At 40.9% G+C, this 20,453-nt stretch overlaps 4 protein-coding genes across 9 annotated transcripts; 1 reads left to right on the top strand and 3 right to left on the bottom strand.

Annotated features, from left to right (window-relative positions):
• Positions 1–295: 295 nt before the first annotated feature.
• On the bottom strand, positions 296–3,609 carry LOC109639717 (OX-2 membrane glycoprotein-like). 4 transcript variants are annotated; one of them, XM_069520639.1, is made up of 6 exons: positions 3,391–3,609; positions 2,993–3,082; positions 2,565–2,819; positions 2,034–2,360; positions 1,455–1,530; positions 296–1,346 (listed from the first exon to the last, which is right to left on the bottom strand). In XM_069520639.1, the coding sequence occupies exons 1-6, from the start codon at positions 3,428–3,430 to the stop codon at positions 1,259–1,261; spliced, it is 876 nt and encodes a 291-aa protein (XP_069376740.1). In that variant the 5' UTR covers positions 3,431–3,609; the 3' UTR covers positions 296–1,258. The 4 variants fall into 4 exon arrangements, with proteins under 4 accessions (XP_069376740.1, XP_069376741.1, XP_069376742.1 ...); XM_069520640.1 differs by having other exon boundaries at positions 2,565–2,816; XM_069520641.1 differs by lacking the exon at positions 2,993–3,082.
• Positions 3,610–5,376: 1,767 nt separating this feature from the next.
• Positions 5,377–18,775, bottom strand: LOC109645333 (uncharacterized). 3 transcript variants are annotated; one of them, XM_069520645.1, is made up of 10 exons: positions 16,414–16,554; positions 15,582–15,666; positions 9,290–9,353; positions 9,172–9,210; positions 9,009–9,087; positions 7,645–7,830; positions 7,180–7,509; positions 6,751–6,871; positions 6,494–6,530; positions 5,377–6,454 (listed from the first exon to the last, which is right to left on the bottom strand). In XM_069520645.1, the coding sequence occupies exons 6-10, from the start codon at positions 7,709–7,711 to the stop codon at positions 6,317–6,319; spliced, it is 693 nt and encodes a 230-aa protein (XP_069376746.1). In that variant the 5' UTR covers positions 7,712–7,830; positions 9,009–9,087; positions 9,172–9,210; positions 9,290–9,353; positions 15,582–15,666; positions 16,414–16,554; the 3' UTR covers positions 5,377–6,316. The 3 variants fall into 3 exon arrangements, with proteins under 3 accessions (XP_069376746.1, XP_069376747.1, XP_069376748.1); XM_069520646.1 differs by lacking the exons at positions 5,377–6,454; positions 6,494–6,530; positions 6,751–6,871; positions 7,645–7,830 and adding an exon at positions 18,635–18,775 and having other exon boundaries at positions 7,296–7,509; positions 9,290–9,434; positions 16,414–16,564; XM_069520647.1 differs by lacking the exons at positions 5,377–6,454; positions 6,494–6,530; positions 6,751–6,871; positions 7,180–7,509 and adding an exon at positions 18,635–18,775 and having other exon boundaries at positions 7,656–7,830; positions 9,290–9,434; positions 16,414–16,564.
• On the bottom strand, positions 10,477–12,173 carry LOC138406944 (uncharacterized). Its single transcript, XM_069520643.1, has 5 exons — positions 11,964–12,173; positions 11,501–11,830; positions 11,057–11,177; positions 10,800–10,836; positions 10,477–10,714 (listed from the first exon to the last, which is right to left on the bottom strand). Exons 1-5 carry the CDS (start codon positions 12,028–12,030, stop codon positions 10,565–10,567), a joined length of 705 nt encoding a protein of 234 aa, XP_069376744.1. The 5' UTR covers positions 12,031–12,173; the 3' UTR covers positions 10,477–10,564.
• Positions 12,878–14,983, top strand: gemin8 (gem (nuclear organelle) associated protein 8). Its single transcript, XM_020110913.2, has 4 exons — positions 12,878–12,995; positions 13,165–13,215; positions 13,509–13,845; positions 14,005–14,983. The coding sequence occupies exons 2-4, from the start codon at positions 13,213–13,215 to the stop codon at positions 14,256–14,258; spliced, it is 594 nt and encodes a 197-aa protein (XP_019966472.2). The 5' UTR covers positions 12,878–12,995; positions 13,165–13,212; the 3' UTR covers positions 14,259–14,983.
• Positions 18,776–20,453: the final 1,678 nt, after the last annotated feature.

The following is a 20,453-nucleotide window of genomic DNA, read 5'->3' as shown; positions in this document are numbered from 1 at the left end:
TTGTTTCTCTGGGGCTTCATCTCATTTCACCGTCTTTCTTTTCCTCTGTCCCATTCTTCCTGCCATCTCTTTTTCAGTCCTGATGTCATTATACGTCTGATCTCAGTCTTGCTATAATTTACTGCCACAGCTACATCTCTGTCCTCGTTGCTCTTCCTGCGTATTTATTTTTTGGAAAATAGTTATTTGTCCAAAAGCCGGTTTGATTTTGTTGCAGTGAGATTTCTGCTGGACGGTTGCATCGTGTGAGGAAACGTATTTCTTATAAAGATGAAAACACTGCAAACAAGTGAAATCACGTTCAGACATTACAGCATAATGTTTTAATTGACCATTTACATATGAATGCACACACACATAAACAATCACGACCATACAATACATGTGCATTCTAGGTATGTGAGTAAGAAATAACACAAATGACGATCTGTGCAAGATCACAAGAAAAATACAGTTAACAATCAAAATAAATATTTAAAACAAATATATATTTTGTTATATATAATGTCTCATTTAAACTCTACAGATTCATACAAATATAGATTGATTCAGGACATTTCTGAGTTCTCTCTTGATTTCTATCAGTAGATGGGTCAGGTTAGATTTGCATGAAGCAACTTGTTATTGCACAGGCTTGCAGAAAGTGACGTGTACTGAAGTTAACTACATATTTGTCTTTTCACAAAGGCTTTCACTTTACTCAGGAGTGTCTCAATGGACTTTGGGTCCCAAGGCAAAAGACAAAAAATGATAATGATCCCAAACCATCAATCCAAAATTCAAATGGATCAAAAACATAAGCAAAGTGCAAATAGTGCATACACATGAATAACAGTAAAGTTTAAGAGCAAACATCCAGCATCCTCACAGACACATCATACACACGTAGGCCCTGTTCAGACCTGGTATTAAGATCCGTCCTAAGATATCTGATCACATTGTTATTTTCATATGTTCACTCGTGACGATAAAATACATCCTGAATTTATCTCTGGAAACATCTTGATCAGCTCTCACTTCATCATCAACATCTAACATCTGACTTTTGCCTGCAGTGGGAGTGGATACAATCAGGATTCACAAGCTCAGGCTTCTTTTCCAAACATTAGTCTTTTCTCTTATATTTTTACATTCAACACAACGTCAACAAGCTTTCTGTCTCATGCTACATACATAAAATGAAAGTGCTGAGCCCTGAAGTGAAACATAAATAACAATTCAACAGGCAGTCACCTCTTGGTTTGCTACATGGATGCGTCTAAACGTCTAAAAGACAATGTCCACATACACAATCTGCCTCATGCTCCTTTTTCTTCAAAGTCTGGTTTCTTCCTTTATGCATCAACCTGGGTGGCAGAGAGAAGAACAGACTTTATTGTGCTGTGTGCTCAATAATATTATACAACTGAGATCACATTTTTGCAAAAAAAGAAACACATGGTTTAAAACCTCACCTTTTTCTCATTATGATGACAACAACAACAACAACAACAGCAATGATGGAGCAAATCCAAAGAGCAGGGATTATGCCTGCGAGCGACGGGAGAGAGAAAAACAGCAGGAGGTTACTCAGGTTCTCTTTAATGAGAAGATACATTTCTTGAAAACAAGCTGGAGGGAAATTCTCATTTCAGCCTTCTTCCCTGAGTGCTCATGTTTCTCAACAGAGGTTATTGAACCATTTCTTTCTCAATAATGAAACTAAGTCAGAAGTGAAAGTGACACTTAATGATTTAATGAGTCACTGCACACCTGACTCTGCAGGCTACATTTGTACCAAAGAAACTTGATTCATGGGACTTTCAGAGTTTCACAGAGAATACAATCAGTTCCTTGTTCTTTAAGGTCACGGTAACTGAAAATGGAGTTAAGGGTTTTTCCTATTCCTCCATTGTTCACTGAGCAATGAGACATTGATTGACTAGACTTAATAATGATGTATGTGGAGTTTGGTCGCCTCTAAAGTGAAAGATGTTAAAATTACTAGTCGATAAGTTTGATTTATTTACTTGATGTATCGTTGTCATCATTACCATTCTTTTTCTTCGGATGCTGAGGACCAACAGTGAAGGGGATCCTCTCCCGCCTCTGCCCCCTCTGTCCTCTGTTCAGCAGACAGTCCACGTGTCCACTCCAGCTCGCAGGTACTTGCAGAGTGATGTTGTGGCTGCTGGTGAACGTGTGGTCACTGTCTGTTACTGTCTCAGTCTGTGATTGGTACACGTGGGCAGCACCGGGTGAAACGTCCCATTCAATGGTCGGAGCTGGTTTACCTGTGGCAGAGCAGCTGAACTCGACCTCCACGTCGTCTCCCTCAGATGCATTTCTGGAAACATATGCCGTGTCCACCGAGGATATTCCTGAGTGAAGAATTAAACTCTTCTTTGTCAGGTTTTTTTATGACAAAGACTATACAATCACTGAATGTCAAACTTTACACTGCGACCACTTAAATTGGTTACACCTGAAGTATGACGGATAAAGATGGACGACAGGACGGCTCCCCAAAAGCGAAGCCAAAAGCGTCTCTCCATTTTATGTCCATCTGTCTATGTGTACGTTACCTTGCACGCTGAGACAAGTCTGCTGTCGTTTGGAGCCATCGGGATACACGTGAAATGTGCAGATGTAGCAGCTCTCGTCCTGCCACGAAACGTTGCTCAGACTGATGGAGGTCGAGTTGAGGGACGCTTCTGTAAAGTTCACTTTCCCACGGTAAGGCTCTTTGACTTGTTGTCCAAACCGCTGGGTGTAGGTTGCCAGGTTCTGTATCGGCCCATCTTTGCCAATCCTCTGCCATGTGACCTGCAGCACACCTGCTGGGAAACCAAACACAAATGCCTGCATCAATAATTACAGTGACAACATGGCTGAGTGAATGACAGCAGCTGTCCAGAGACACCACTGAAAACAGCTTGAGACGTTACAAGGGCAAATGGAACAATGGAATTACCCTTTCACAATAAAATAGCATTTAAAAGATGATCCTCACCTGTTGGGTTGGCCACTGAGCAGCTGTAATGTGCCTCCCCACCATGCTCAGCTATTATATTTCCATATCCATAAATTTCAGAGGCTAAGGCTGGAAAAGAAATGTGTCAATAAACACAGACTTAGTATATATATATATATATATATATATACACATACACATACATATACATATATATATATGTATGTGTATATATATGTATGTGTATATATATATATATATATATATATATATATATGTGTGTGTGTTAATTAGCTATTAATTCATCGTGCAATTCAGTAATAGATGATAAGCTTTAATATCCAGTAAGGGATCACATTCGGAAAATAAATGTAGACAGAAAACAAAGAGCACATTAGTGCTGTAATACTACACAGGATGTCAATAGTGTCACTTACCTTTAAACTGCAAACAAACTAAGATGAGGATAAACAACATCTTCTCTCAGGGCAGCAGTCTGAAGTTTTATTTTACTTTTGCTTTTGAGCTTTAACAGAGAGAATAGAAAGTGAAAGTAAAAAGAAAGGGGAGGTGACCACCAAAACTTATATATATATAAAAACCACTCCCTAGATATTTGTAATCCTGAATGTTCTGGGGAAACACTGCGTGATCTAATCTTCAAGTGCCAGGAAACACATGAGCTGACGTGTATACAGTATGTAACAGATAAGAGCTGTTTCATTTTCAATATTACAGTAATGACAGTATGTCCAGATAAATGAATACAGATAATCTGCATTTTGCAATACATGAGAAATAATTAGGCAGATTATATTTTCTTGTGTTTCCCTGATGCAGGCACTCTGAGGAAACAAACCAACATTCAGATCATTTTGAATGTGTGGAAAGTACTAAGCCTTAACTGGCAACTGAATGCGTCACTGTACATTTATCTCATTACTGCACTTAAGTTCTTTTTTCATACATCTGTCCTTCGCTCTATTTATTTTCAGGTGCTGTTACTCCACTACATATATCAGCAAATATCTGTACTTGCTACTCCTCTGCATTTTTTTAAAAGTGTGTTTTTAGTAGCATCATTTGCAGCATTATTATATAACTAAATAACTTTTGGTACTTTTATGTGTACAGTATTACTTTACGTATATTCAAAAGTAACTTTCTTTAAGAAAATCTTAAACTGAATGTGGTACTTTTACTGTACTATACTTGTGTATTTATTTCTTACTTAAGTTTACCTTTCTGTCTGAATATCATGTACATATTCTCTCTGCATTTCATTTTATCTGTTTACTCATTTAGATTATCTGCTGCTGTAATAAATTGATCTCTCCAGCATGGGATCAATAAAGTTTGTTTTATCTTAAATAATCTACATTTATGTTATGTCAATAGTTTTATTATAGAGTTCATGGTCATGTTGTAACAAGTACTCCAACGCTGTACTTTTTGATCATATAAATACATAATGATTATAATCAGTGCTACCATTGAAATGAAAGAAAAAACTACACGAAGGATACAGTTACAGAGGTATAAGTACATTGTTGTTATTTATTTGGTTCAGTTATTTACTTTGTTTTCAGTTTGAATTGCCCAACTTGTTTTTTCTTTTTTCCTGGCACATCTTATGATTCAATGTGGTCAAATAAAGAAAATCCCCTGACACAACTCGTGACCTCAGAGTTGCTCTTTAAATAAAGGGGAATGTTAAAGGGAAAGATAAAAAATATTCTCATGCCTAAACATACAGGGAAGAATTTAACATAAATGTTAAATATATATCAAAACTTTGTTAAAAACAACAAAGGTTTTATTGTTTTTATTTACATATCAAGTATATTTAGTGATTTAAAGTAATAGGCTTGTTATGATCAACAATATATATTTCTGTCATGTTCTTGATGGGCTCATTTTAAATCATTAAAGCCACAACAAGAATAAACTGAAAAAAATATTAGTATATGATATCACTTTTCACTGAAGAATCTGAATTATAGACAAGGGATTCGTAAAAAAGAAAGTGGAAGAGAGAGAGAGAAAGAAGAGATGGTGAAAGAAAAAGAGAAAGATAATAAGAACAAAATTAAAAGAGAAAAGGAGAAAGATAAGAGAGAAAGAAAAAGATAATCCTAATCCAAAAATATGTATATACAGTATATACATATATATAGACTGGGTTGTGGTTTTTTGCAAACAACGCCACCTAGGGGAATTTCACCCCTAGGAAATGAATGAAGTAATAAACTAAGGTCGCACACATCCAATTATCCACAGAGGGCAGAGAGCGTTCCATATAAAAATATATTTTTATTACAATTAAAAATAATATTGTACAATACAAAACTAAACAACAATGTCGGAGCTGTCCTCCTGGTGATGCGCCACCGGCCGTCCGACACGAGGGGGAGGCCGTGAGTACGGCGGCCAGCCAGAACCAACACGGGACGGAGCAACCGGGTCCCGTCAGAATAACCCCGATCCAAAACAGCAGGACTGACTCCAGGGGGCGGTGGCACTAGACACCCACACCCCTGCCTGCATCACTTTCCCGTGCGCCGATGGGCAAGACTGTTGCGCCCACGACGCGGAGACGCTGCGGACAGAAAGCGCACCAGCGACAGACAGCAGAGGACCCAGCCACAGACGGCAGAGGACCCAGCCACAGACGGCAGAGGACCCAGCCACAGACAGCAGAGGACCCAGCCACAGACAGCAGAGGACCCAGAGACAGACAGCAGAGGACCCAGCCACAGACGGCAGAAGACCCAGCGACAGACAAAACCAAACAGGCGGATAACGCCAGCCTGCCGGCGGACACGAACTACAACCCCAACAGAGTTCCAAGCGGGACCGCCCATCCGCCGATAAGCCGGCCACTTGTCGTGCTGCAAGAGCTGGAAGTCGGTGTCACCACTGTGCTCATTGCGCTGGTCATGGATAACAGAGGAAGTACCGTACCTGTGTGTATGGGGGGTGTGCCCAGAAGCTTACCACACCACGCTGCAGCCTCCACCCGAGGGGTCAGAGGGTGGCGTGGCCGCTCACCCGGTCATAAGCGGTCGACCGGCGCCGCCCAGCAATTAACCTAGTGCCACACCGTGGCCGGGAGGAAGAAAGCCTCCGGCTACATATATATATATATATATATATATACACACATGGCATTAGTAAGTAATAATAAGTAAAAGAGATAGAAAGAAATTATTGGAAAGAAAGAAAGAGGAAAAAATAATAAATCACCCTATGACCACATATGTCATTGTCCCTCTTCCAGTCATTTAATAGTTTTACAAAAAACATTCAACTCAAGGTGAATAAAACACAAGGAAAACAATCAAGTTGAGATTTAGAATGAAATTATCCCTGAATATGTGTCATCTCCTGCGAACACACGTGAATTCCTGGCGTTCCTTTGCAAACTTGGAATATAACAACAGAATAAAGTTCATTCTGTCTCTGCATGAAGATGCTGTGTGGCTCAATGTCTCCTGGTTCCTGTGGAGGAACACACGGTTTGAAAGAGTAGTACAGTACCACGTCTGGATGTCTGGTGGTGGCTTCCTGTTGTCGTCTGTGGAGTGAACGACAAACACAAGCATTTCATTACAATCTCACTCTGTTGTGTTCAATGCGTAGGGGTTAAATTTGTACTATATGACATCATAATAAAATAATATGATTATTAAAAAACAATTCCACTGTATGTTCACACACTTCCCCTTAGAACCAGCCTCTACACCTGAAGCTGTTGTGATATTTTATTCTCCATCAGCACCACATTAGTCTCTTACCCGTTGCAAGTCTTTCTGCAGAGAAGTCCCAGGATCACTCCAGATATAACGAAGAATATAATTACACCAATTACAACATAAGGGAAACGTGCTTCAGACGAGCTGCTGGCGATTTCATCCTCTGCATAGAAAATACATTGTCAGATATGCATCATGTATATATATAGATATATCTATATGTCTATATATAGAGAGAGAAATATATCTTTTTTTCAAATCCTCTTGAGACAAATCTTTTAATCTGTGCTGATCTGTTTGTTGTTAAGGTGTAAATAATCAGTAAATGTGTTAATGTTGCTGTTCAAGTTAAAGTCTGAGTCCCTGACGACACCAAGATTTCTGGATTGTGTTTTGTGGTTTTAACTTTACAGATACTTGCTTCTATTTTCTCTGACATGTAAAGAAAGTTTGATATAAGCACTCACTCACCTTCCACAGTGACACTGATATTAACGCGAAATGTTCCATCAGGACGTGAACAATGACAGGTGAAGTTGACCCCATCCTCTGGTGTCAAGTTGCTCAGATGAAGGAACATAGTCTGATTCTCCGTCATGAGTCTGAAGCTGGAGTCACAACTGTTCTCTAAGTCTTTTCCATGTTGATACACCAGTTTACACTGTGATCCCCTGTGTCTCTCTGTCATGATGGTGCACGCTAGAAATATGATGATACCCTCGGTTTTATTTCTGCACACAGAAGCGAAGTACGGTTCTTTCCCGGAGGTTTTCACATGTTGCAGAGTCACTGAGGTAGAGCCTCAAAAATAAAACCATGCACAAATGAATTAGATAAACATATTCCACATATTCCATTAATCAAAGAAAGAAGGATTAACAGAGAACAATGTCTTGTGTAAGCTTTAAGCTTTAGTAAGTCGTTTCTGTACGATACCTTTGCTCTCAACATAGAAGATCAGCGACAGAAGCAGAACAAACCACAGTTTCAGTCCAGCCATCATACTGGTCAAGACATTTATGCAACAGACTACAGTGTTCTTCAGGGTGCTGTGACAGAAACTCCCCTGTGTGGCTCTGCAGCTCCAAACCTCAAACACTCAGCTCGCGCTGGGGTGTGAGTCTGGGCATCGAAACAGGAAGTGGGCTTGTGTTAACATTATAGACTGTATATAAAAGGTTCACACAGGTAGCATGAGAAAGTGCCTCAAATCTAAATGAACATGCCGACATTCATTGATACTCAAGAGATCTAAATCAAAATCTAATCAGCTATTCTGGGAGTCTGAGTGAATATTTGTACCATATTTGAAAGTTTTCTCTCGAGGCGTTCTTAAGATGACACGTCACAAAGTCACAGTGACCTTTGACCACCAAAATCTCAAAATCAGTTCTTCTTAATGTCCAAGTTAATGTTTGCACTGAATTTGCAGAAAACACAAGACCACAAACGTTGTTTGTGTGAGAACAAGGTCAGAGCAGGATTCTGCCTGAAACTATTTCTTTTGTTCCACTGATACAGAAGCTGAAGTAACTACTTTAACATGATTTCCGATTTAACAGAAGTGGAAAATGCACAGATAAACTCACTGTCCACAATAACTGTAAAACACATTCAGGAATATATTGTCAAAATTATATTTACATATATATAATTATATATACATTTGAATTCGAATAAAGGAGGTTTGGACATCACAGTCATGAGAAGCATGATAACCACGTGTTGCAAAACCATTAGCAATGCTGTTTTTAGTTCTGAGGTCAGCTACCACTATGAAAACAGCCACTCACATGATTATAGTCAATTACCGATGTACTTCATACACAGAGGAATAATAGAAATGGTTGTTTAGTAGAAAGCATTTATCCAGATTCTTCCCGAGGTAATATTCCTGATTCAAACATAAAAATGATCGTCCTGTGAAGAATAAACCAAACCGCACACGCTTTGAAAAGGCACATCTCTCTTTGCGTTTCCTCTGAAAGCTTTGAAGTCTGGAGCCAAAGTGTGACCCAGATATAGAGTCAAACGTGTGTCAGCGCACTTAAACACTCTGTTCTATTGTTCCGCTTTACACCTGCTTCTCAAAATATCACAGTCAGATATCTGTTTGTATGTTCACAATAAGGTGTCCGTGTGTGTGTGTCGACTACTGCAAACATTTACGTGCACATGCAAAATTTGCAGCGTTCGTATCCCAGATATTTTGGTTTCTGGATAGTGGGAGGAAGTGGAGAAGAGTCATCTATCTTTATTTACAGTCTATGGTTATAACAGATTCTGGTTGAGAGACGTACCTGCTCCTTTGTCTTCGTATCAACAGGACAGTGAAGACTAAAGCACAAAGGCAGGTCCCTGCTACAATCAACATCCCGACTGTGAGAAAAAGTGGAAGAATTGTTCATATCTTACACTCAACGACCGAGGAGCTGACTTGTGACCACATGAACCGTAACTTACTGAAGCGTCTGCTAGCAGATCCAGATCCCTCATCCAAACCTGGGACAAAGAAAAACAAAGATCAGAATCTATACATAATTATCATCTATGAATGTTTGGCTTTAGAAATGTTTCTCACCAGTGGTAGTCGTCAGTTTCACGTCAGGAATCGGCACAAAGTTCTGTTTCTGACAGGAGAGCACCTGCACGGCACATCCAGCCTGTGTGTCAGTGAGCGCTCCAGCAGGGTAGGTAATGAAGAGACAGAGGTAGCAGCCTTCATCCTTCATCCATAATTATTAGATAGATAGATACTTTATTGACCCCGAAGGAAATTCAAGCATCCAGTGGCAGAAACATACATTGAACATACATTAGACTTGACTTATGTATTAGAGTTAACTTATAACACAGTAACCATACGTAGAAATTGGCCTGAGATGAGTGTAAATTTAAATGTGTACAGAGGAATTAAGGAAGTTAAATTAAATTAAATTAAACAATTGAAGAAAATTTAACTTTTGCTACATGCATGTAGATTGTATGCTCTTGTGTTTTCCTGATGCAGGCACTCTGAGAAAACAAACCAACATTCAAATCATTTTTAACGTGTGGAAAGTACCGAGCCCTACCTGGCAACTGATTGCGTCACTGTACATTTATCTCATTACTGCACTTAAGTTCATTTTTCATGTATCTGTCCTTCGCTCAAGTAGATTTATTTTCAGGTACTTTTACTCCACTACATATATCAGCAAATATCTGCACTTGCTACTCCACTGCATTTTTTAAAAGTAAACAATAATGACAGGGGTTCAGAGGTCCAATCAGAGCAGGCCCCGCCTTCTGCAGCAGTCAAATGAAAATGAAGAAAAGCCTGAAGTGGAATCAGACAATAAGTTGAGCTTTTAGTAGCATCATCTGCAGCATCATTATATAACTAATTTACTTTTGGTACTTTTATGTGTACAGTATTACTTTATGTATATTTAAAAGCAACTTTCTTTTCCCCAATTAGAAAGTTTAAAATTGAATGTGGTACTTTTACTGTACTTTACCATTCTCTACTCACAATATTCTGTCTGTATATCATGTACGTATTAAAAAATCATCTGACAAAAACTTGTAAGAAAACAAAATAACATCTCAGGTTTGATTCTGCATGAATGTTGGTTATAAAATGCTCTCTGTGTGCTGGAGGTCAGTGCAGAGGAAGGTGAGACCTCATCTGTGACGTCAGGGGACAGGAAGTTCCTGCAGGAAGCTGAGACGCTGAAATATCAAGAGAGTGATACAAACAAAGAGGTACAAACTGAGAAACTAGAGTGCATTAGACAACTCATTTATTTACAGTTTTACAAAAAACATTCAACTCACAGTGAATAAAACACAAGGAAAACAATCAAGTTGAGATTTAGAATGAAATTATCCCTGAATATGTGTCATCTGCTGTGAACACACGTGAATTCCTGGCGTTCCTTTGCAAACTCGGGAAGTTAACAAAAGAATAAAGTTCATTCTGTCTCTGCATGAAGGTGCTGTGTGGCTCAATGTCTCCTGGTTCCTGTGGAGGAACACACGGTTTGAAAGAGGTTTGCATTTTATTATTGAATGAAATGAGAAGAAAAAAACGTTTTGGTGTACATTACCACGTCTGGATGTCTGGTGTTGGCTTCCTGTTGTCGTCTGTGGAGTGAACGACAAACACAAGCATTTCATTACAATCTCACTCTGTTGTGTTCAATGCGTAGGGGTTAAATTTGTACTATATGACATCATAATAAAATAATATGATTATTAAAAAACAATTCCACTGTATGTTCACACACTTCCCCTTAGAACCAGCCTCTACACCTGAAGCTGTTGTGATATTTTATCATCCATCAGCACCACATTAGTCTCTTACCCGTTGCAAGTCTTTCTGCAGAGAAGTCCCAGGATCACTCCAGATATAACGAAGAATATAATTACACCAATTACAACATAAGGGAAATGTGCCTCAGACGAGCTGCTGGCGATTTCATCCTCTGCATAGAAAATACATTGTCAGATATGCATCATGTATATAGATAGATATATATATATAGATATATCTATATGTCTATATATAGAGAGAGAAATATATCTTTTTTTCAAATCCTCTTGAGACAAATCTTTTAATCTGTGCTGATCTGTTTGTTGTTAAGGTGTAAATAATCAGTAAATGTGTTAATGTTGCTGTTCAAGTTAAAGTCTGAGTCCCTGACGACACCAAGATTTCTGGATTGTGTTTTGTGGTTTTTAACTTTACAGATACTTGCTTCTATTTTCTCTGACATGTAAAGAAAGTTTGATATAAGCACTCACTCACCTTCCACAGTGACACTGACATTAACGCGAAATGTTCCATCAGGACGTGAACAATGACAGGTGAAGTTGACCCCATCCTCTGGTTTCAAGTTGCTCAGATGAAGGAACATAGTCTGATTCTCCGTCATGAATCTGAAGCTGGAGTCACAACTGTTCTCTAAGTCTTTTCCATGTTGATACACCAGTTTACACTGTGATCCCCTGTGTCTCTCTGTCATGATGGTGCACACTAAAATTATGATGATATCCTCGGTTTTATTTCTGCACACAGAAGCGAAGTACGGTTCTTTCCCGTTGATTTTCACATGTTGCAGAGTCACTGAGGTAGAGCCTCAAAAATAAAACCATGCACAAATGAATTAGATAAACATATTCCACATATTCCATTAATCAAAGAAAGAAGGATTAACAGAGAACAATGTCTTGTGTAAGCTTTAAGCTTTAGTAAGTCGTTTCTACGATACCTTTGCTCTCAACATAGAAGATCAGCGACAGAAGCAGAACAAACCACAGTTTCAGTCCAGCCATCATACTGGTCAAGACATTTATGCAACAGACTACAGTGTTCTTCAGGGTGCTGTGACAGAAACTCCCCTGTGTGGCTCTGCAGCTCCAAACCTCAAACACTCAGCTCGCGCTGGGGTGTGAGTCTGGGCATCGAAACAGGAAGTGGGCTTGTGTTAACATTATAGACTGTATATAAAAGGTTCACACAGGTAGCATGAGAAAGTGCCTCAAATCTAAACGAACATGCCGACATTCATTGATACCTTCATTTAAAGGAGAACATTAGAAGTAGAATTACTGCCCTGTGGTTGTATGCCAAAACACAGAAGTGAGATATCATGCTCAAGAGATCTAAATCAAAATCTAATCAGCTATTCTGGGAGTCTGAGTGAATATTTGTACCATATTTGAAAGTTTTCTCTCGAGGCGTTCTTAAGATGACACGTCACAAAGTCACAGTGACCTTCAACCACCAAAATCTCAAAATCAGTTCATCTTAATGTCCAAGTTAATGTTTGCACTGAATTTGCAGAAAACACAAGACCACAAACGTTGTTTGTGTGAGAACAAAGCATTTTAAACTGTTTCATGATGGATCAGAGCAGGATTCTGAAGTGATGGGCTGCCTGAAACTATTTCTTTTGTTCCACTGATATAGAAGCGGAAGTAACTACTTCTAACATGATTTCCAATTTAACAGAAGTGAAAAATGCACAGACAAACTCACCGTCCACAATAACTGTAAAACACATTCAAGTGAATATACACACATTACATTTTAGGGTTAAGAAAACAAAAAATCCTATAATATTTTAGATTTAAATTCTACCTTCAGATCCTTTCACCCTAAATCTTGAACCTTTACACTGCTCTTCCGCTCTGTGGTCACTAGGGGGCGCCACACAGCCAGTATTCCTGTCGCTGTGGCTCAAAGGATGCTGGGAAGTTGTGTGTGCGGAAGCAGCGTGATCAGATGAGACACCCCGGAGGTAACCGTGATTAAATGAGAGTTAAAACACGCGTTAGTTATTTATACTGACTGTTATTAACTTCGTGTTGTGTCGCCTTCTCCCTGTTGCGGGTTATGAAACGCAGACTTAGCCTGATGCTAGCTAGTTGATGCTAGTTGATGCTAGATCTTCTGTCTTTTCATTGCAGGCTAGCGGTGGCTAATCGTTAGCAGAGTTAGAAGGAGGAGCCCCAGACATGGTGAGTGAATTCTGGGAAATGTAGTCTTCAGCTGGGTGAAAACGAATCATTACACTAAAGCTACTCAGGTCGTGTTTGTATAGTTATATAGCCTCACACGTGCAGTCTATTTACAGCTATACAGTATTAATACAAATGATAGGAATTGAATGTATGTAAAGATCACGTTTTATAAGTAAAATGCAGCTCAAAGTGCTTCAGATTTTCATTTTCAAGTGAAAACAACAGAAGCTGAATGACATCAGTGGTTAGTAAGAAACTAAAGCACAACCACTGATCTCTCTCTTTTCCAGGAGGACATACAAACTGTGATGTCCTGGTTCTCCAGCCCCGTCTACAGCCGCTACTGGCAGCACTACCAGCAGGCTATGACCTGGCACCAGAAACACAGGCGTGCCTACCACAAGGCCTTAGAGGCAGCCTACGGCCCCGGCTACGGCCAGGAGCAGCTTCCCAGCAGCGGCCGCCACCAGCGCTACGCGGACTGGCACGCCGAGGAGAGCGCCAGGGAGGACGGGGAGGAGGAGAGCAGCTCGGACAGCGAGATCGAGTGTGACGTCAGCAACATGGAGATCAGCGAGGAGCTGAGGCAGTACTTCGCCCAGACGGAGAGACACAGAGAGGAGCTGAGTAAGAGAACATTGGGCGGAGGTGTTGAAAAGTCCTGTGACAGAGCTTTGGAAAGTTAAAAAAGTTTCTCCTTCTCCACTTGCTCTGCTTATGGATGCAAATTTTTAATCATAAAGAAAAGTTTTAGATATGTGACTTAAAATACTCCTGTTCTTCCAGAGAAGCAGCAGGAGGCCGAGCAGCAGGACAGCTACGTGCTGGCCGACCGGGACCTGCGTGGCGTCTCCTGGCGAAGCACTGCGGCTCCCCCCTTTGAGCGGCCTGGCGAGAGACGCGGCGCCGAAATGAAGAAGCTGTACGGCAAGGACGCGGCCAAGATCCTGGCCATGGAGGCAGCGATGCAGCTCACATTTGACAGGAACTGTGACCTCAAGCAGCCCAAGTACTGGCCCGTCATCCCACTGAAGCTGTGATGGCAGCGGGCAGTAAAAGAGCCACAGGAGATCCGGCCGTTGATCTTTCACTGGTGCAGCAGCTTTGTCGTGAAACTGATTGTTGTTGTTGACAAAGCTGCGAAAGAAGAAGCAACGGTTCGGGGCAGCTGAGGGATAGAAGTTATTTTAAGTTGCATGAATTAGTGGAGCTTCTGCTTCACAGGACACGGACGTCACTGACCTGTCAGCTGCTGCCCCCGATGAAAACTCATGGTTGTGATCGTACGTATGACGCTGGATCTCGTGTTTTGTTTAGGGCAGAAGCTGCATCGCCATTGGTTGAGTGTCAGGTACAGTGTAACTGCCCCCGCAGGTAACGTGAATACATTCAAACACCACGTGTCTGCGTGTTTCCTCCTAATCTGTTTTTGTTCCCCCTCCAGCTCGGTGATGCTTCACGCTGCAGTAGCTCCTCTTATGCTTGTCAACTCTGTTAAAGCACAGAGGCTTTTTTTCTTTTTCTTGACCCTCTCTGTTCACATCCAGCAGCGCGCCTGCATCGCTGCTTCTGATATTCCACTTTTCAACAGTGATTTTGCTGTTTCCTCTAAACTGTGCTGTTCAGACTCAGACATTGCATCAGGCTGAGAGCATTGTTGTGTGGTTTATCAGGAGGGATGTCGACGGATCTCTTTCCTCTCCGCCCTGCACAATTTTGTAGAATTAATTCTGTTTCTAATAAAGTGGTTTATGTCCGGATAAAACCAGCTTTGTCTGTCGTGATTTCTTCATTACCTCTGTGGACTCTTGATTACAAAACTGCTATTCTGTGTTTGGGCAGCACGTTTCTACATTTAAAACAAGTGAATTAAACATTTACAAACGTATAATCTCTTCTAGCTTTTCATCTGACTGTGCAGAAGTAATTCCTGTCTTGGTAATGTGTGAGCATGGGCTTACAGAATGTAGTGTCTGTATTAGTGCGCACACAGAGGACACACTGTAGCGAACAGGACAAGACGCACATGACGCACATTTTCATCTGAGGTCACCGCACTTCTGACCCCGTCGCTGCATGTGAATGTAAAAATGGGCCAAACTAAAAGGGTTATCTTTTATGCAAAGATAAAACAGAAGCTTTTACAATCTGATCTACGCTGTACACATTCATATCATCATGGCAGTTTCAGTTCCACAGATCCTTTTGGAAATAATCTCTAAGTATCTAAGTAGGTTTTCCTACTGGGACAAAGTATATTTAATATCAGGGAACAGTTTCTTTGACTAATAATAAAAAACATTAGCAACACAACTACATTACAAGTAAAATTACACATATATAGAATCAAATATGTTTTCTACCTTGTATACACAGGTTGTTTGTCCAGTCCAGTTTCCAACCTCGAGATTAGACCCAAAATAAATCTGAAGTGTCCTGAGATGATAACTGGAACAGCAAAGAAGAAGACACGATTCAGATTAATTCATTTCTGTTTCTAAAATAAAAAAATATTAGAACCTTTTTAAATAGATATAGTAATTAAACCATACTAGAACTTTGAAAGACAAAAACATGATAAATAACACAAACCATTGACTGAATCTTTATCTGAAGTAACTATAGACGTCAGATCAATATCTACTTTCTCCTGATATTGACAGGAATATCCAGAAGCATAAGGAGGTAGCAGAAGAAAGAACTACTCAAGTAAAGTATAAGTGTGAGTACCTAACTATTGTACTTAAGTACAGTATTTGAGTAAGTGTACTTAGTTACTTTCCGGACTTGTAATTGTGCTTTAGTTTACTGTACACATTCCAGATCTTAATTAAGAAGCAGAATACAATACATACATATCAATATATACTGTATACCATATGTATTATACTAAATACTATTATCTACTTTATCTATCTTGTAGATTTATCTACCCACCCCCCCAATAATGACACTAGTTATAGATTATAATTAGAAGTAATAGAAAAAACAGAAAGAATAAATAAATAAGTGAATAAAAAGTGTTATTGCACTGCACTCTCTGTATTTGAGGACAGTGAGGGCTGTTTGGACTAATGATCCATTCATGCTCCCACCCCCTCCAACAACGTGTGGACATCATCTGGTAGTTTTTACCACTTCTTCTCTCGGGTTCAGTTTCCACCACAGCTGAACAATGGGTAGATGGACTTTTACCTCCCTCTCTGTCTCACTTCTTGTTTCAGGAGCAGCGCAGCAGCGCAGGGACTCTCTGCTCTGTGCATGTCTGCGTCTCATCTGCTCTGGTTTGGATGCTGTCTCCTCTGGTTGTGTGAGGGCACAGGGGCCCGACTCCTAATTCCCATGTCTGAGGAGAAGACATGTTTTAGATTAAAGACAAGTGATGAAGAGCTTACAATTTCAACATATGACATATGAAGTGCAACTTTTCCCTAAAGTATTTATGTATATATTTCTATATATCTATCTATCGACTATCTGGTAAAATGTAGTCATTGAGGGTTTTAACACAGGGTAAACCTGTGAGCACTTGCCATGACAGCTTCTCATGTGAGAGTTGATGTTGATTGGCTTAAAGGGGAGTGATCCGCTCACTCGCTGTGGATTAAACCGAATGGACGAGCTTGAAACGCAGGAGACAATTGCCATTGTGTCGAGGGGGAGGACGCATGTGGAAAAATCCATTTTAGGCTTCATTCAGACAGGTAGTGCCACCGAGATTTAAGAGGAGGACAATGAGATGACAGGTATCTTTAAAAAAGAAACTTTTTGAGGATACCGGCCTGGATAACATTTAAAGACATAACCAAGGCCACAGTGTGAGGCCAGGACATAAAAACCCAAGGTTATGCTCAGGCGTTTGTGTATAGTACACATATTAAATCGTGGGTGCACAGAGATAGATGTTGACATTGATCACACCAGTTGATCGTGCATGAAAAATCAAAATCCTGGAGTTAAATTCAGCGTATCAAACTCGTCTATGAACGTTTAACTCATAGAAAACAGATCAGGTTTGATCACAGGACCAGAAATGAACACGGATCTCTATAAATAGATTGTACATGTGAATATCTGTAGACGAGGGACCAGACTTTGGTGCCAGGTATATTATATTGGACTTTCTTATGTTGCTATTAATAAATTGCTCTAGTACCATTCATTAAGATCTCATTAGGCCACTGGACACCTCTCTTTCTTTCTTTGGCCACCTTCTCTTTCCCATTCATAACATCTGTTTCCAATAAGGCAGCAGGCCTGTTTATCGCCTTCAGGCCTGGTGAGAAGTTGAGAACAGACAGGATGTAGCCAAGTGACATGATTTAGAGCGATGGGGGAACCGGAGCCATTTTTTCCTGCAGGGAGCCGTTGTAAACCTCTCTCACTTCAGCGCCGCCGTTCTGCCTCGCTCTTCACCTCCTTTCTCGAAAGAACTGCTACTTTGGTCTCATCATCGTCAGCATCATCATCCCGTCTTTCATCTGCATCTGCTTCTCTCATCACCCCCCCCACTCATTGTCTCCATCATTATTCTTTCCATTTCCCTCCTTCCTCTCCTCCCCCCCACGCGTCCTCTTTCATGAATTCGCTCTTTGTGTCTTTTTTTTCTTCTTTTTTTTTGCTGCAGTTCATCTCTGGGCTCGGCTGAATGTGGAAATTCATATCCTCTCGTGTCCTCTCCTGTGGGTGCAGAACGTGTAGCGCAGACTTCAAGAGCCATCAGATTTTTTTCTTTTAAGGATCATTTCATTCTGACAGAATAAATGATCACTCTCTCGCTCTCAGCCGGGAAAAGACGGAGAAAGTGGAATGATCCACTGACCTGATTACATTAACAGTCGACCAACTGTTGAGCTGTGGCCATATGGTCGTAATAATAGACTGAGGACAGCTGACTGCAAACCATCATTACCTTTTTTTATTAATCTGTATATTACGTCTTAAATTTGGCGCAAACACGAAAAAAAAGCTGATATTTTGCCTTCAATGCTTAAAACAGTGTGTGTTAATATATAATGCTACAAAAATTGAACACAAGATGAGACACGTGCAAAATAATAGTTAAAAACCTCAAACAGCTCCTTACACGTAACTGCTTTCCACATTTCCGAGCATTAGCAAGTTATCAGGACTGTGTTAGTATGAGAGTTGTTAGTTCGCTCACACTAAACGTGTTAAAGTGACTCTGAAGGTTGTGGACCTACAGAAACACTGGCAGAACTATTGGTTTCTCCTTTAGCTGCATGAGAATCTTTGATTTTGCTGTTGATTTGAATGTGTTTCTTAGTGTTGGTAGCACATATATGAGATGAACTGCTGTGTCATTAACTTGGCTCCGACTAAAGCTTGTGAAAGACACAGAAGATTCTTCTTTTGCATAGTTTCAAGCATGCATTCATGCTTTCTATACACCCACCTCATATTTGCTTGCTCATATTTAGGCTGCAATCCGCTTGTCTTGACTCTGATGTGTGAGAGGACCTGTTGCCATGGTGAAGCGGCGATGCACAAAGCTCCAAGGGGGGGGGGGGGCATCATGTAACATCTCGGCACATGCGGACAGTCTGATCACACAAGCCTACAAAGGCAAAAAATAGATTGTAGATAAATATACATGCATGACCCACAGAGAGCAGGGGATTGTCTTCCTCCCTCATTTCCTCATCCTCCTGCCGCTCGACCACCTCTGCAGTGAGGATGACGATAATGAAGATGATGAGCCTGCCCTGCTTTGCATTTCCCCCACACAGTGACTCACACCAAAGCATCGCTTATCCCACTATGCTGCTGGCGTGTGCTGTGGTTCAGTACAGTAGGTCACAGGTGCAGCAGCTCCTGAGTCACATGACTCTCGCAAGAGGTCACGTGATGCAGCTTTGGAGTTGGGGCGATGGGTGCAGTGTATGCATGTATGTGTGTGTGTGCAGTTGTTGGGATGACGATGACAACGTAACATCATGTGGAGCAGACTGTGGGCCAAATCTGGGCCAACGGGATTAGCAGCTCGTCGGATAAATTCGTTGGGTGGGTGTGTAGGAGTGTGTGTTTGAAGGTTAAGCCATCCGTACTGAGAGGAGTCAGATATTGAAAATGGGACAAGATATATCACAGATTCTCTCACTTTGATTTGATCCTGTTCGTAGAGGGTGGGCATTCAGTCAGGTGTGTGTGTGTGTGTGTGTGTATGTCTGTACAAATTATGTGCACGCAGAAGTGCAAGAGGAATTCGTTTGCATGAATTTCCATCAAAGCTGCCCATGTGCCTGCTCTCTGTTTCAATCGTCACTCGGAGAAATGGGAGAGATCGAAACTCCAATTTATTAAACAAATCCTTTTCTGCATTTGTTTGGAATGTTCCTTTAAAACTCCAGATCCCAATGAGACTGACCTGAATTAAGACCTATTCAATGGAAGTGTTTGTGTGTGTGTGTTGGAGATGGATTAACCTTTGTCAGTATCTGATGGTTCTGCATGTGGATGAGAGGGAAGCGTCTCCTTTGGTGACCGACTACTGAGGGCGGGGTGGGGGGGGGGGGTGGCGTCAGCGAAACTGGGTCATCATCACTACCACAGATTAAGGGCCCGGATCTGGACAAGCACAAACGTAGACGAGCAAAAGCACAAACAAACTCGCACTTGTCCAAACATGCCGTCTCTGCAGAGGAGTTGGAGGAACCTCTCAGGTGAGGGACAAGACAATACAGAGGGCAGTGGTTCCATGTTGCTCTCTGCCAAAGGTTTCCCTTTTAGAGGAAGCCAGAAGCCCATTAAAATGGCAAGGATTAGACTAAAGTGACAGCGGGAGGCTCGTAAAGCTGCCGCCGAGACACTCAGCTTGTTTCTGTGTGTGCGTGAGTGTGTACGCTGGCGTCTTTGTATGTTTATGTCCATTCAAGTGATGGCCTCTTTCCAGCGTCACTGATGAAACGCTTCTATTTGGCTAATGGAGGCCGATACATCAATACTCAAACAGGCAGAAACACACAGGGTGAGACAGAAGAAAGTGTGATCAGACAACTGCTCAAACCCGAGAGAAAGTCTGCGTCGTTTCTTGTCACATTATGAAAGAATTTCCTGCTTTTCACTTTCAAGGCTACATATTTTCATGCTTCTGGTTTGCACACCTGAAAGAGCTTAGTGGAGGTTTTTTTCATGCTGCACACACAATGTGGATGATGCACTAGAGGCAGCTGACTCCTGTGCAGAAGGTGCACGATGTCTAGTGCAGCTACACT

Source organism: Paralichthys olivaceus, chromosome 24 (genome assembly GCF_024713975.1).
Source record: "Paralichthys olivaceus isolate ysfri-2021 chromosome 24, ASM2471397v2, whole genome shotgun sequence".
In the NCBI taxonomy this organism is placed as follows: Eukaryota; Metazoa; Chordata; class Actinopteri; order Pleuronectiformes; family Paralichthyidae; genus Paralichthys; species Paralichthys olivaceus.
This window is presented reverse-complemented; position numbering and strand designations above follow the sequence as displayed.